At 33.5% G+C, this 13,972-nt stretch overlaps 2 protein-coding genes across 2 annotated transcripts; both read left to right on the top strand.

The window, feature by feature from the left end:
* Nucleotides 1-2,419: 2,419 nt before the first annotated feature.
* Nucleotides 2,420-4,311, top strand: LOC128175026 (protein AMBP-like). The gene is made up of 3 exons (XM_052840400.1): nt 2,420-2,730; nt 3,241-3,526; nt 3,839-4,311. Exons 2-3 carry the CDS (start codon nt 3,250-3,252, stop codon nt 4,309-4,311), a joined length of 750 nt encoding a protein of 249 aa, XP_052696360.1. The 5' UTR covers nt 2,420-2,730; nt 3,241-3,249.
* A 1,577-nt stretch (nt 4,312-5,888) lies between these two features.
* LOC128176146 (uncharacterized) lies at nt 5,889-12,224 on the top strand. Its single transcript, XM_052842245.1, has 3 exons — nt 5,889-6,287; nt 8,228-9,054; nt 9,136-12,224. Exons 1-2 carry the CDS (start codon nt 5,892-5,894, stop codon nt 9,038-9,040), a joined length of 1,209 nt encoding a protein of 402 aa, XP_052698205.1. The 5' UTR covers nt 5,889-5,891; the 3' UTR covers nt 9,041-9,054; nt 9,136-12,224.
* Nucleotides 12,225-13,972: the final 1,748 nt, after the last annotated feature.

The raw sequence follows: 13,972 nt of genomic DNA, 5'->3' as shown, positions 1-13,972 counted from the left end.
GTTTGAGTCTGACATCATCATGATTATTTCGTGCAGTCCGTGATTTTTCAAAGGTCGCTGTAGGTTTCGACCAATCGATAAACGGGGCGTGTAGATTTCAGTCTGGCTGTTTCTATAGAGCTATGAATTGACAAAGTTTCCGTAAGAAATAGAGGGAATCATACTCGGTGGATGTAAATATGATAAGATAAATCATTAATGTGTTATGGGACACATCCATATTGTGACGTACTATACATCGAGATAAACAATAAAATTAAAATGTAATTTAATAGTCTAATGTGTAGCGATCTATTAGGAGCGGATCAAAGATAAAATTTTAATTAAATTGAGCTGCATTGATAACGAGGAAAAACAAGGAATGTACATGTACGGAATCAGATTTCCAAATAATTTGTAGCAACTTCTATAATTATTGAATAACTGGCATTATCATACATGTAGCGTACACACGGACCCGACGGAAACAATAATTCGGTTAGTACTACTTACATGTATAACTACTTTTATAAATGATAAAAGATGTGAACAACCTTATACAATTCCAATTCATAATACATGCATTCAAGGGGTTTCAGCCCCCACCTCCTTTTAGACTCTGATGTTAAACATTATATCATAATGTGAGGGTTATTGTAAACTGATGGACTGTATTGCCCAGTTGTATTTTCTGAATAAATATTAAATAGTTTGAATATACGAAATGATTTGTTACACGTACCTTAACTTCAATGCCGTATTTTTTCTGTTTTAATTGCGAAAACAATCGACTGACTTACAAAGTTGAATTTGTGAATGTATCTTAGGGTGGAATAACACACCTAGAAAAATCACTTATATTTGCAGTATTTTTTTTATTATGAAAGATATAATGATAAATAAACTATACATATGTCAAATAAGCGAACAATTTGCAGTTTGGGATCATAAAAAATGATTACCTCAAAAAATTAATTCAGAAAGTAACAACAAAAAGCCCCTGCAGGATTCGAACTCGAGATGTGCGGATCTCAAAACTGACAACTTCTCCACTCGGCTATAGATTAAGTTAAATATTGCCATCAAAAAATTCTTTTAATGAAACGAAATATCGTTTCGATCAGAGGTCATTTTGTGACGATGTGTTATTCCACCTTAATGAGATTCTGATAATTTTTCCAGAGGTTATAAAAAAAGATCAATGTAGAAACCGAAACTTTCTTATTTGCAAATGCTGTATTTCAAATGTCTTCGAACAGCTGCTGATATTCTTAGCTTACAATAGATTTTTGAATTCATCTATAACCTTTTAAAAGAATATGGATAGAAAAATTAAGTAGATACATGTCGTTGGATAAGCCTCCGTCACCCACCCTTCAAACGCCACCCTCAGCCCCACCTTTAATATGAACCCCATGTGACCAGTCCGCCATATGCCAATAAAAAAGTTTAGGACAAATTTTCAGATTCAAAGCAAAATGCACGAATGCTGTTTAATTTGCAGTCCTAATGATCTATAGATAAATATCAATTAATAAAGAAAACTGCTTTTTCTATACATGTATTTGAAAGAACGGCCGCCAATTTATGCATTCAAGATGGCATTTTTATTATAAAAAAAAAAAAAATTCTCTCACGTTTTAAGTTGTTTTGTTAAATGCAATAAAAATCTTAACCGTTCAATCAAAATTTTATACTTTATCTTAAATATAAATTATAATAATTATTTTAAAAACTACATTTGCAAAATGTTCAAAAGCAAATTATTTTTCATTATTTTTACGAGTTATCGTTGACTTCATTGCAGTTCGTGTCTTTTGAAGGTGACAAAAGAAAGTCCTTGGCTTTTATCTAGGTCAAAAAGACACAGAAAACTAAAGTTCAATGCACCTTTCACTTGAGTAAAACAAATAAATTCTTTAGTTGCCGTTGCGCTTTTATGTGCTAGGGAATAGATTAAAAAGACATTGCCTTTGTTGAAATGTTCGCTTAGATGATCTTAATATGTAAAGCGAATTGCAGTAGCTATTATGATGGTATGACATGTATTAATTTACACAGAGAGAGAGAGAGAGAGAGAGAGAGAGAGAGAGAGAGAGAGTTTAAATTCATTTATCATAGATATATATATATATATATATATATATATATATATATATATATATATATATATATATTTTATTAGTATCAATGAGTTGAAAATGAAATGTTTATAATCACTTTCTTGAATGAATTAATTATTTGTCCAATCACTAAATCCCGCAAATTACAAACATATGACTTTTTTTAAAAACGTAAGATGACTGAGATACTCTTAAGCTTTATACATGTATAAAGTCAGAGAGAGAGAGAGAGAGAGAGAGAGAGAGAGAGAGAGAGAGAGAGAGAGAGAGAGAGAGAGAGAGAGAGAGAGAGAGAGTCAGTTTTTGTGTTGCCGTTTCTCGCTAGCAGCATGAAGATTGTAGTAGCTAGGTTGGCATTTCTCAGAAACATTCAATTACTAAAAGGTTCTATCAAACCACCGATGTCAATAAGCCCCAATTTTCATGTAAATTATCACGATACAAAGCGGTCAACATAGTCTCAATAACATGGAAACCTTGTGACATGGACGAAAAATAGTGTAAATCTTAACAAGCGAGTTGTTAATTAGTTGATGATACACATTGAAAATCTCTATAAATATGAAGACTTTTCCTGGCTTGAAGTAAACCGGTCCTTAGGACAAAGCTGGTTCCATCGAGGTTGAAGGTAACGATTAGAAATCCAAGTTGATATATTTTTTTTTAAGCAAATTATTTTTTTCAAAAAATGTAACATAACATGTATATCCCAATCTGATTAAAATCAGATCTTTGTAACACTCCGGAATTCTAATAGTCGCTGAACAAAGACGTCAGAATTTGTCGGCGAGGATCAAAGATCTGATTTTAATCAGATTGTGTATATCCTTAAATAAGATGACTGAATGTTCACCATTTTTAGACTTTATTTAGCTCGTAAAAAAAAAAGAAATATGCATAAAGACATACAAAAAAATCTAAATTTTAAATCTAAATCTAAAATATATGAAAATGTTTCGTTACTAAATATTAGTTTTTAGCTTAATAAATCACATCTATAAATTTGAAATTAATCAGGCGCCTGTGTTGAGTGCCTAGCTATCCTCCTACATGTAATTAAAAGCATCATTTTTTGCAAACGAAAATGAAATCATAATTTTAAAACTGTGCCTAAAATTAAGTTTGCCTGTTATTTCAGTTCATAAACATGGCGTACTTCCATTATTTGCTTCTGCTACAAATAGCAGTGGTTTGTGTGGTTAATGGCGCCAACAGCAACCCAGGAGGAAATGGTAACCGCGCGGCGCAAATGGCGTCCGGAAACATTGGCAGGAGCCCGGGTATGGCGATGATGATGCGCGAGATGATGAGCGGACAGAGTCCAAACAATGCCGCGAATACATTGCCCCCCGGCCCCAATGAGCCCGGACCTAGACCTGGACCCCCGTCCCCACGAGTCATCGCTCCTCCTAACATTCCGTTCGGTAAATATCAAAATTACTTGTTTTACATTTAAGTACAGGGTCATGTATAAGTGCCTCATTGCTAGTTAAGTACTTTGATGGCGACTTTTTAGTTTTAGTTTTTCATTACTTCTTAATCTTAAGCTTCAATTTAATACATGTAATATCAAACTGCGTACCATTGACTTTAACTAACGTCAATTTTCAATTTCATAAACGAAATTTATTGGCCTTCATTAGCCAAAACATCAAACCTGCCGCAAATATTAAATCCAAAAGTGTAAACAAAAATACGTCTAGTAGTTATATATGTTTACTTCTTAATTTCTACAGAGTGTTCTTTGTTTGCTGATTCGGGATACTTCTGCCCTTTTGGTTATGAAAGACCTAGCGTGCAATGGTACTACGAACCATACTCCCAACGCTGCGAAGCCTTCTACTACCGAGGGTGTGGAGGAACTCCAAATAGATACCCCAGCCGTTTGGAATGCCTCAGATCTTGCGGTTGCTTCAGTAATATCGACTACGGAAACTTTTGCCCAAATTTTGGCACCACACGTTGGGTTTTCAACAAATACACCGGCGCATGTGACCGAATCAGATTTGGAGAATGCGGAGGCGGAAATGACAACAACTTCCGGTCTCATCTTGAGTGCGAATCTACTTGCGGACCCAGCCACGACCGGCCCTTTGGACCTATATTCGGGATTGGCAATATGGCGTTAGGTTCTGCCGCGTCAGCACGGGGGAACATCGCCCAGAACCAGGCAGCCGGTAGAGCAAACGGAGGAAAACAATCAAAATAAAAAATATATCTTTTAAAACTGATTTGAAATAGTTTCTTGTTTTACATCAGTTCAACACACTTGAGTGTGCATTGAGCAGTTGTTATACATATAATATGATCATAACTATTGCTTCTTATAAATCAAAATTTTTGAATTTATGATTTTTAAAAATTTAAAACTGTGGTGTAATAGAATATGTTCTCTAAACGATCACGTTGATAGAGTTTAAACACTGAAAGACACTTGCAAAATTACCATTATTGAAACAAATATTAAACGAAGTTCCAATTTATAAGGCCATATTGTAATTGTTTTTCAAGACTTTCCCGAAAAAAAAATTGGTCAGTAATCGAAATAAAACAAGAAGACACAATTTCGCGCAAATTCATATATAAAATAGTTATTATCACCACCAACTCCCATCACACACTAAAAAAGATTAAAAACATATCTATAGTGGCATAGTTCTTCCACCACTTGTCAGATAATTATGTCTACTTGTCACTTATTTACGTGTTTAAAATGCAACACTAATAAAAATTAACGTTTCCCGCCCAATTGTACCATCCAGTTGACATTATATTTTTTGACGAGTCGACATAAGGATCTGACATGTTAACATCATTATTTGAAAAGTCGACATAATTATTTGATAAGACGACATAACATCTGACAGGTCAACATCATTATCTGACAAAATGACTCATTATATGAATGATAGTTTTCTTCAAACTAGTGTTCGTTTTATTTTTTTCTGTCAGAAAGTTATGTTAACTTGTCAGATCTTTATGTCGACTAGTTAGATATAATGATGACAAGTAAATGGCATTTAGTGGCAATAACATGCTTTGACAGAAATATTCAGTATCTAGTCAAAATGGTTAATTTCTGACAAGTCAACATAAAGATCAGACAAGTTGGCATAAAATATCTGACAAGTCGATATAATTATTTATTATACTTTCATGTTAAATACTGAAATCTGATTGGTTAAGACGCAGTTCATAATCCGTTCTATTACCCTCAGCGTTAGCAACACACTTAGCAACGGGTAACATTAAAAATTGTTACATGCGCGAAAATTATGCGCGTACGGTTCGCTGTAGAATTCACGTTATTCCTATATAAAAGCAGTAAAATTTTCTTAAAAATCAAGACATTCAGCATAACAAAATAAATAGTGCCTGTTTGGGAGGATAACAGTTGAAATCGACACCCCTCGAAAACCATTGTCAACCTCCGCTTCGCATTAGTTGATAATGGTTTTCTCGGGGTGTCAATTTCAACTGTTACCCTCCCAAACAGGCACTATTTATATACTAACATGAGGTGGCAGATCTATGCCATCATACATATCCAAATGTAAATAGGCTAACTTGTTCAAATCTCATTTTATATATGCTGATTTTTCTAGTGAACATGACAGTTTGTATAAATTCATTCACATGACTTCACAAGACTTTTTTTTTCCAATTTCTGGGTCGGTAAGTCTTAAAAACAATATTGACCGAAAGCGAAAGTAAAAAAAAAACCAATAACGTTTTCCTATTTTAAAAATTGGAAATCCCCTTTGAGTTAAAATTAGACGGCTTGGCAAAATGGCCGAACCGATGTGTTGGGAGTGTTGTATTCGTTTAAACACCGATAACCAAGTCGCCAAAATTCTTAACAACTTTTTAAATGAAATATCTACGTTCAATCGACAAGTGAAGGAGATAAATTTTCCAAGACCTGTGAATGAGTCATGTTGTCGGAGTTGGAAGATACAACCAAAAATGAAACTGTTCGTTTTTTCAAAATGTAGCGATGACATTGAATCGTTTTTAAAATGGAGCTCGCTAGAAAGTTTCGAAGAGAAGGGTCCATCTTTACAACGTAGTTTGCTTGCAACTTGGAATAAAGTTGACGAGGCATTGAAGCATGCACAAAAGGAAAATTATTTTATTCTCCCCATTGTTTTAGTTTCAAAGGATGAGTTGAAGGAAAACGCACAAGTATGTATTTTTCTTTATAAAGGTGGGGGGGGGGGGGGTAAATCCTTCTCCATGCAGGCGCAGAGTGCTAAGCAGATAAGAGACATTGACTCCCCCTGGATGGGACACCGGTCCATCGAAGGTTAATCCCCAGCGGAAGCCGATACCCACTTTCAGCTGGGTGGACTGAGACAATATAGATAAAGAAATACACAACACACAACATCAAGTGACCACAGTGGGGTTTGAACCAGAGACCTTTCGGTTACTGGCCTAACGCCCATAACCACTGAGCCGTGTGCTCCACAAAGGGGGGCCGGGGAGTCGCTGTAAAGTTATTGGAATTAGGCTTTGAATCCCCCTAGCAAACAATTTATCCCTTTGGATTCTAGATCTGCGCATAAAGGTTACATATAGGGACACATATTGTGCTTAACAAAAGTGAGATTCTTGCACGTTGAAAGTAATTTAATCTGAATTGTTCTAAAAGACATTCAGTTATAAAAATATTTTTTGAGAGTTGGTGTTATCTAAATAATTTTCGTTTTACTAGAGAATAATCTTTTTTACTAATTACTGTCTAGAACCAAATTTAAACAAAACTATTTTTATGTATGTAATCTTTTAAAATCAAGTATACCAAATGCTTATATATGTACTTGCAATTTATACTCAGTCAGAACTCAGTACAGTATTACGTTGTTTTTAAAACTTTGAACTTAGGAAAACGTTTATATATAATCATTATAGAACAATTGTTCTAACCAATCATTTTCTGAAGAGTATCTATTTTTATTTTTTTAAATGAAAACACGTATTAAGGCAGTTAATCTACGTAAAACCAAATAGCAAAAAATGATATTAATTTGTTTTTGCTTGGCGCCCTTATATAAAATTTCTAAATTACAATAAGTTGTCAAAATATTATTTCTATCTAAGGCATCTATATGTACATGTACCGTTTACTGTACTTTGTAGGGTTTTATTTTTAATTGTTGCTATGTAAGCTTTGATGTTCAATAAAATAAACCGTAAAAATGTGAAACATTACATTCTTGTAAGTTAATTAAGTATACAAAAAAATTATATATCAATTTAATTTGGTGGTATCATTTCATCAAGATTAAAATAAATATCCCAACTTTTATATTTTTCAGATATTTACGTTACCATAAATTTACACTAGAATTTTAGCGTTTGCATAAAAAAACAAAAGGAAAATAGCAAATCTTTCAAAAATATAATAAAATATTATTTTAATAAGTTCTACTAAAGAATTAAAGCGTCAATCCAATTCATAGAAAAAATTTTAACAGATTTTTTTCGTTTTCTCTCATTCTGAGATAAGAAGAAAATCTTAGGTATATGTTAATTAAATCACCAGAAAATTATCTTACTTACGCTGAGCGACATTTTAAAAAAATAAATGATTTATTCCCATATCTAGAAAAGTTATGGAATTTCTAAGGCGCATTTTTTAAAGTCTGAAAAGGGCAATGACTATGAATCATGCCGTTTTTAATTAACAGATTTACATTATCGTTGAGATTTGAGAATTCCTTCACGAAAATGTAAAGAAGCCAATTGAAATAAAATATGATCTATGTTAAGTTGGCTCACGCTGAAGAGTTGATCCAAGGTCAGTAAGCATAGCGAGAATGCCCGTGGGTTTCCAACGATGCCGAACATACATGTATGCGTGTTGCACTCCTAATAGTCTTTCGATCGAAAACTCACTACTTTACATTTTGTCCACTTTATAACACAGTGGGGTCTGGGGACCCCTACCCCGTGAAACATTCAGATTTCTTTACCGGAAATATGTCTCGACACCCCCCTCCCCCAAACAAATCTCTTGGTTTCATCCTGAAAAAAATAGATCTGCGCCTGTCCCAAATTTATACGATTAGTGACACCTGTTGAACTACCGGTAATTATAATATAACTCTATTTCTTTTCAGGATGTAATGGTAAACATTCAGCGACACCATATGAATGAAGTTACGATCGTCTTAACATTTAAACCCAGTTCAAAGACAGAAATGCAGTCAGTCATAGATGATCTAGACACTGACCAATCGAAATCGATTGTAGTGTTTTCAAAGAATGATGTAATGTTTAGAGGATTCCTTGTAAGAAAAATGAAAGACTGGATGCACGCACATTATAAACAGGTTCTAAAATCTACTGAGAAATGGTTAGAGGACCTGAAAAAAGTTCCAACGTGTGCAGATGTAGAGAATCGTCTAAACTCCTTTTGCGACACAAACTCATTTGATGCACCCCTGAAAGAGTTCACGTTCTTTGACTTTGAGTATGAAAATGCTATTTCAAAACGGCGTATTTCCATGAGAGACAAACAGGCATATCTACGTCGAATTAGAAATCGAGCTGTTGTTGCGTTATGCAAAAAGACAATTGATGAAAGCTTTGATGTACCTGCACATATGGACATGGAAAGCAGTAGCTGCCCACGAATGTTCCTAGTAAATTATTTCCAAAGTTTTATGACTGGGATGATGGTATGCATTGTACATGAGCACGAAGTGACATTGCAAAATACCTGTCATTCTCCTGAATGGAGTAAACGCGAGGTGATCCTTGTATTGGAACAGGTCAGGAACAATTGGCCAAATTGCATGAAACGATACTTGAACGACGAAATCGAGACAGTCAGCAAACTTATCAATATTTTGCAGAAACAATTTATTCATAAACTAAAAGACTTCCAAAAAACTTGCGAGGTCAATGATGAAGTTCCGTATGACGTCTAAATTCGACTGGCAAGGTAAATAACATGCATTTTTACAGTCAAACATTTTCATTCTTTAAATTGTCTCACTAATGAAGGCATGTCTTTGATTTGCAGGATGTCCGGCATAAGGTCCTTTGGAATAGAGGATAACAAATTCATTGTGTATGTCGACTCTGCTTCACTAGACGATGACAGTCTTCTAAGACGTATTAAAAGGTCAGTTGGGTCTCATCATAATGTAGACAAATCCAGTCTCCAAGCGTGGCAAAAGCCAGTTTTTCACCACCACCGTATTGGTGACCTGATTGAGGGTGAGGACAAGGCAATGGGCATGATTACAACTTTTGCTGAGAGAGTAGATATCAATGGAAAAAATCCATCTCGTGATCTTTATTTTATTACGTGTGAACACGTTGCACCCAGAGAACAAATGCGAGTGTTCTTTCTCAGATGTAACTGTCAAAGTAAGTGCGTGGATTGTGATTGTGAAAAAGAGGAGTTGGGGATTAACATGTACCCATTTGGCAGTGAAAAAGAAAACCCTTTTGATGCAGTCGTTGACATTACTTGTGGAATCGTCAATAAGACGACTTCCAGCCTCTGTGACAGAACCGTCTGCGTCCCTCACTGCAGACCCGTTAAAATTGTCGATTTCAGCAAAACAATTGAAACCCATACCGGAAAACCGGTATTAAAATGGGACTGTGACGGCAATCAACGAAGAGGGGAATATTGCGGAGTGCAGTATACGGTCTCTCTCCATGGGGAAAGCGAGTCGTTGGAAAACGTACCAAAACGCGTTGACCTTATCAGGTCAGTAGAAGACCATTCTTTTGGAAGAGAAGGCCATAGTGGAGCACTCATTTTTCTAATGCAAAACAAAGGCGGTGCTGTAGATTTAATGTCTCCGGCTTTCGTTTATCTAGGCCTTTGGTCGAATAACAAGTACATGTGTTTCAGACTCCAAGAAGGAATCCAGTGTTTGGAAATGGAACATAAATTAAAATTAAAACTTTGTTTGGAAAATCCAGGAGAAACGGACAGTTGTATGGCGGTCAGTTGATACAAAGACCGCGCCATTGGCAATTAAACTGACTCAAATGATACCTGTTTCGACAATTTGAAATTGCGTTTTGTTCTGCGAATATTCCATCAACAAATTTGTCTGAATGTTTCATGTGGGTTGTGCATTTTGTTTTGGACTACTACATGGGATATCTTTAAAACATTTCCTGTTAGCATACTTTTCATCTATGTGTAATCATTAAAGTATTTCTAAAATCTACAGTAAGAGGAAACCGTAATCTGATCTAAAGGAACAGCATGTTTTAATCTGAAAGCACATCACAATGAACTTGGTGGAATGACTTTTCTGGGGTAATGTAATGATGACATGCAAACATATGACTGATTTGCATCACAAAAACGTCGCTAGTCAAATCAAATTCCCAGGCAGTTTGCAAGCAAACATTCAAATTGTCAATCAAAATCAGAAAAGGTGTCATACACACATTTCTCTTGGTAGATACTAGTATAACTTTTCATTCTAACTTATAGAAATTGAGAAGTTTAAATCTTAACATTTGGAAACTTTTTTTTTATTTCTCTGAACCAACTGAAATGCAAAAAGTTTTGCAGTGATGTTTCATAGGGTTCACATTAATTGCCATGCAAGTATTCCTTTGCAAGCAAGCTTATCGTATGCTGAATGCTTTATCTTACTATCAATGTTGTGTACATAAATAGACATTTATAATGGATCGGGGTTTTTTTCAAAACAAATGTATGAAATAAATGTTAATTGTGAAAAAATGTTCATTTGGAGCTTGGAATTTGGTCATCTAACCACCCAAGATAATTCCGATGGAATATAATGAATAGCAATGTAGTTAACTAAGTAGCAAGATAGTTATTTTGTGTGCCGTCAAAAGTGTTACAATTTATGTTTATGTGTGGAAAATACTAGTATATAACTCTGATTTTTATACTTAAGGGTGTTGTTACACTTTATTTTTTCTATTATATCTTCTTATTGTTTACACGCTTTAGAAAGTATTTATTATGGGTAGTCTTTCTTTTTTGTGTGTGTGTTAGCTGTTTAGTTACAAGCAATATACAGAGCTCTTGTGGTTTTTTTAAGTTAAAAGGGTTTGTGTCATGCCCTTTTTCACATTGATTGTATGTAAGCTAACACTTTATTTAGTTACGATATCTTCCAATTTGTTTTAAACATGGTATTTTTTATCTTTCAACAAATTATGAATTTAAAATGAATTTTTAAAAAAAACGATCCTGGTTTACACAACAAATAGTTATTGGCTCTGTATCAAACTTCAAATTTGACAACTGACCTTAAATTTTAGTAGATCTTTAGAACTCTTTCGTTCAGCATTTTAACAATTAGAGGAGGAGAAGTATGCTTTTTCGTAAATTTGATTCTTGACTATGCCCTTTTAAGGCTGAAGTGTAATTAATTTGTAATTATAAGCAAACTTGTGTATGTAAAGAAAAGAAATCTTAATATAGGGTGTTGTCCCTTTGTCCACTCATTCTGCTTTTTTATTTACACCAGAAATTGTAATTCTAATTGCAAGCATATAAATGTATAGTAACACGTCTTAGCTTTGATATAGCATATTTTTTGTGTAATATGTAATTTAAACGTTTGTTTTGAAATTTTTTCCTGGATGAGGTAACGCTTGACTACACATAATCATATTTAACTTAATTTATATAGGACGTTTTAGCATTTGAATGTTGTTTATGTGCTGAGGTTGAATCATGCAAAATATTTGAATTTTACGATATTATATGTCATATATTATTTGTATTATATATCATCACAAAAAAGTCACAAAATTTGAGTTTCACACCAGCATGTGAAACTGTGGAACCCACTCCTGCTTGTGTATCATGATCAAGTCAAATCAACCAAAAAATACCGTATACATACTAAAGAACTACACAACTACTCTATAGAAATATAAGGGATGTCAACTCGAGTACTCGACAATTATTCATTTGGTATGCCGATCATCAACATTTTTATCAGTCGCTGAAAGGTGTAAGGTTGTATATATAATGTTTATTTCTTTAATAAAAAAAATATTTAATCGGTTTTTGCAAAAAAGTTTAGAAATATATTTATTTTTAAAGTCATCGTAGTTTTATGAGAGAATTCATCAAATAAAGGCCAAACTGGTTTATTGTTTATTGACTTTTGAAAATAAAATTTCAACATAAATATAAATGATAAACATTCGAATCTTTCTCCAGGACGTGTGTATACAGAGAGAACGTTTAAGACTACTTAAATAAACTGAAATAAATTGAATGAAATAAATAGTACTTAAAATACTTATTTTGTAGCAAAATCTCAAGAATTAAGAAAAATACATGCACCAGTGAGGCGAATCAAAACTCGAATATAATTGTTCCATGGTCAACTCATTACAAATCAGCCATTGAAATTTGTTTTCTTAACATTTTGAATAGGACTCTTTTTCCCAAGGAGATTAATATAGTCTAAAATGGCCACAATCATCGAGCCTTTTTAATAAATTCTCGGTAAGAATCTTCTTGCTTTGTAGGATTCAAATATAAATCTAGTTTAATGGTGATCTTTTTAAAATATTGTTTCTATGAAGGGACATGGTAACGATTGTGGTCCTTTTTTTATAGTTTACAATGCTTTAGTAACGCTTTTTCAAAGATTAACCAAAATGAGTCAGTAGTAGAGTTTTGGTCACAATTTTTGTTTTGTAAACATTGTTTGTGCCATGTTTTTGTTTAACATTGATTCAACACACCGTTAAACGTTTTTTAAGCTGATTTTTAAAAAAATCGATTAAATAAACAGCTCCTAGCGTTCATCACAATCATTTTACGTCATCATTCTTTTCAACATTCAAAATGTAAATAAAACACAACCTGAGCTTTGTTTACATACTAAAAAATTGTGAGCCGTGCATTTTGCTTATAGCTCTACGACTTACTCTCAAATTTTGGTGGACTATTAGAAATGCCTTACTTGAGCATTATTAACATTAAAACGAAGAAATGAATTTTGATCGAAATCGTGACCATGTCCCTTTAAAAATAGCTGTGCATATCCGGAACTAGTATAGATAGATCTCTTTGCCAAGATGATTCTTTTTATTGAAAGATATTAAGTTATTGTATTGTTTGATCAATGGTGAGGTTTTTATAAGAAGTAATTTGTTTTCCAGACTTGGGGCAATGATATAGATTGGAACAAGACTCATTTGAATTGAGGATATGTTGAATAAACAAAAACCCAATATAATTTTTTTATCTAAAGATAGGTTGTATATGACAATAGCATTATTTTGTCCGAAAAGACATACGGTTCTCTATAACATCAACGAATTCAACTTGTTGACGGTTGCCATTGTTGACTAATTTGTCCGAGTAAAATTGACATTCCATATTGAGAATATATATATATATATATATATATATATATATATATATATATATATATATATATATATATATATATATATATGAGAACCGGGTTTTTTTTTCAAACAGACAGATTTGTTTGATTGCAATATATTCCCAGAACACAAAACCTCAAAACCTCAAATTGTTGGAACAGAAATAATTTAGTCAAGGTGAAGTATCCTTGGGATGAAAACTATGGTCGAATCCGTCAAAGATCGGTGGCCGTCGTTTGATAGTTCAGGAGGCTCCCTTGATTGGATTTTTTCATTTTGTATTTGTCCTTATTATGCTGTGCATTGATTTGCTTTTTGAAAGAAACATAGACTGCATTGTTGAAAAACATGCATGTATCACGTGTTGTTCAGATCAATTTTTTATTTTTTTTGGTGTAATTTTTTCGTTTGTTTTGTGTAAAGTTTGATATGTTCAATATCATTTTAAGTGTGTACACTTCCTTCCATTATTTTGTGTTTTTTGCTCTATT

The sequence above is a fragment of the Crassostrea angulata genome, chromosome 3, assembly GCF_025612915.1.
Source record: "Crassostrea angulata isolate pt1a10 chromosome 3, ASM2561291v2, whole genome shotgun sequence".
NCBI lineage: Eukaryota > Metazoa > Mollusca > Bivalvia > Ostreida > Ostreidae > Magallana > Magallana angulata.
This window is presented reverse-complemented; position numbering and strand designations above follow the sequence as displayed.

Coding starts and splice junctions, on each gene's coding strand:
- LOC128175026 (XM_052840400.1), top strand. CDS start 3,250: ATGGCGTACTTCCATTATTTGCTTCTGCTACAAATAGCAGTGGTTTGT. Junction 3,527..3,838: donor TCCTCCTAACATTCCGTTCG/GTAAATATCAAA, acceptor TAATTTCTACAG/AGTGTTCTTTGTTTGCTGAT.
- LOC128176146 (XM_052842245.1), top strand. CDS start 5,892: ATGGCCGAACCGATGTGTTGGGAGTGTTGTATTCGTTTAAACACCGAT. Junction 6,288..8,227: donor AGTTGAAGGAAAACGCACAA/GTATGTATTTTT, acceptor ATTTCTTTTCAG/GATGTAATGGTAAACATTCA.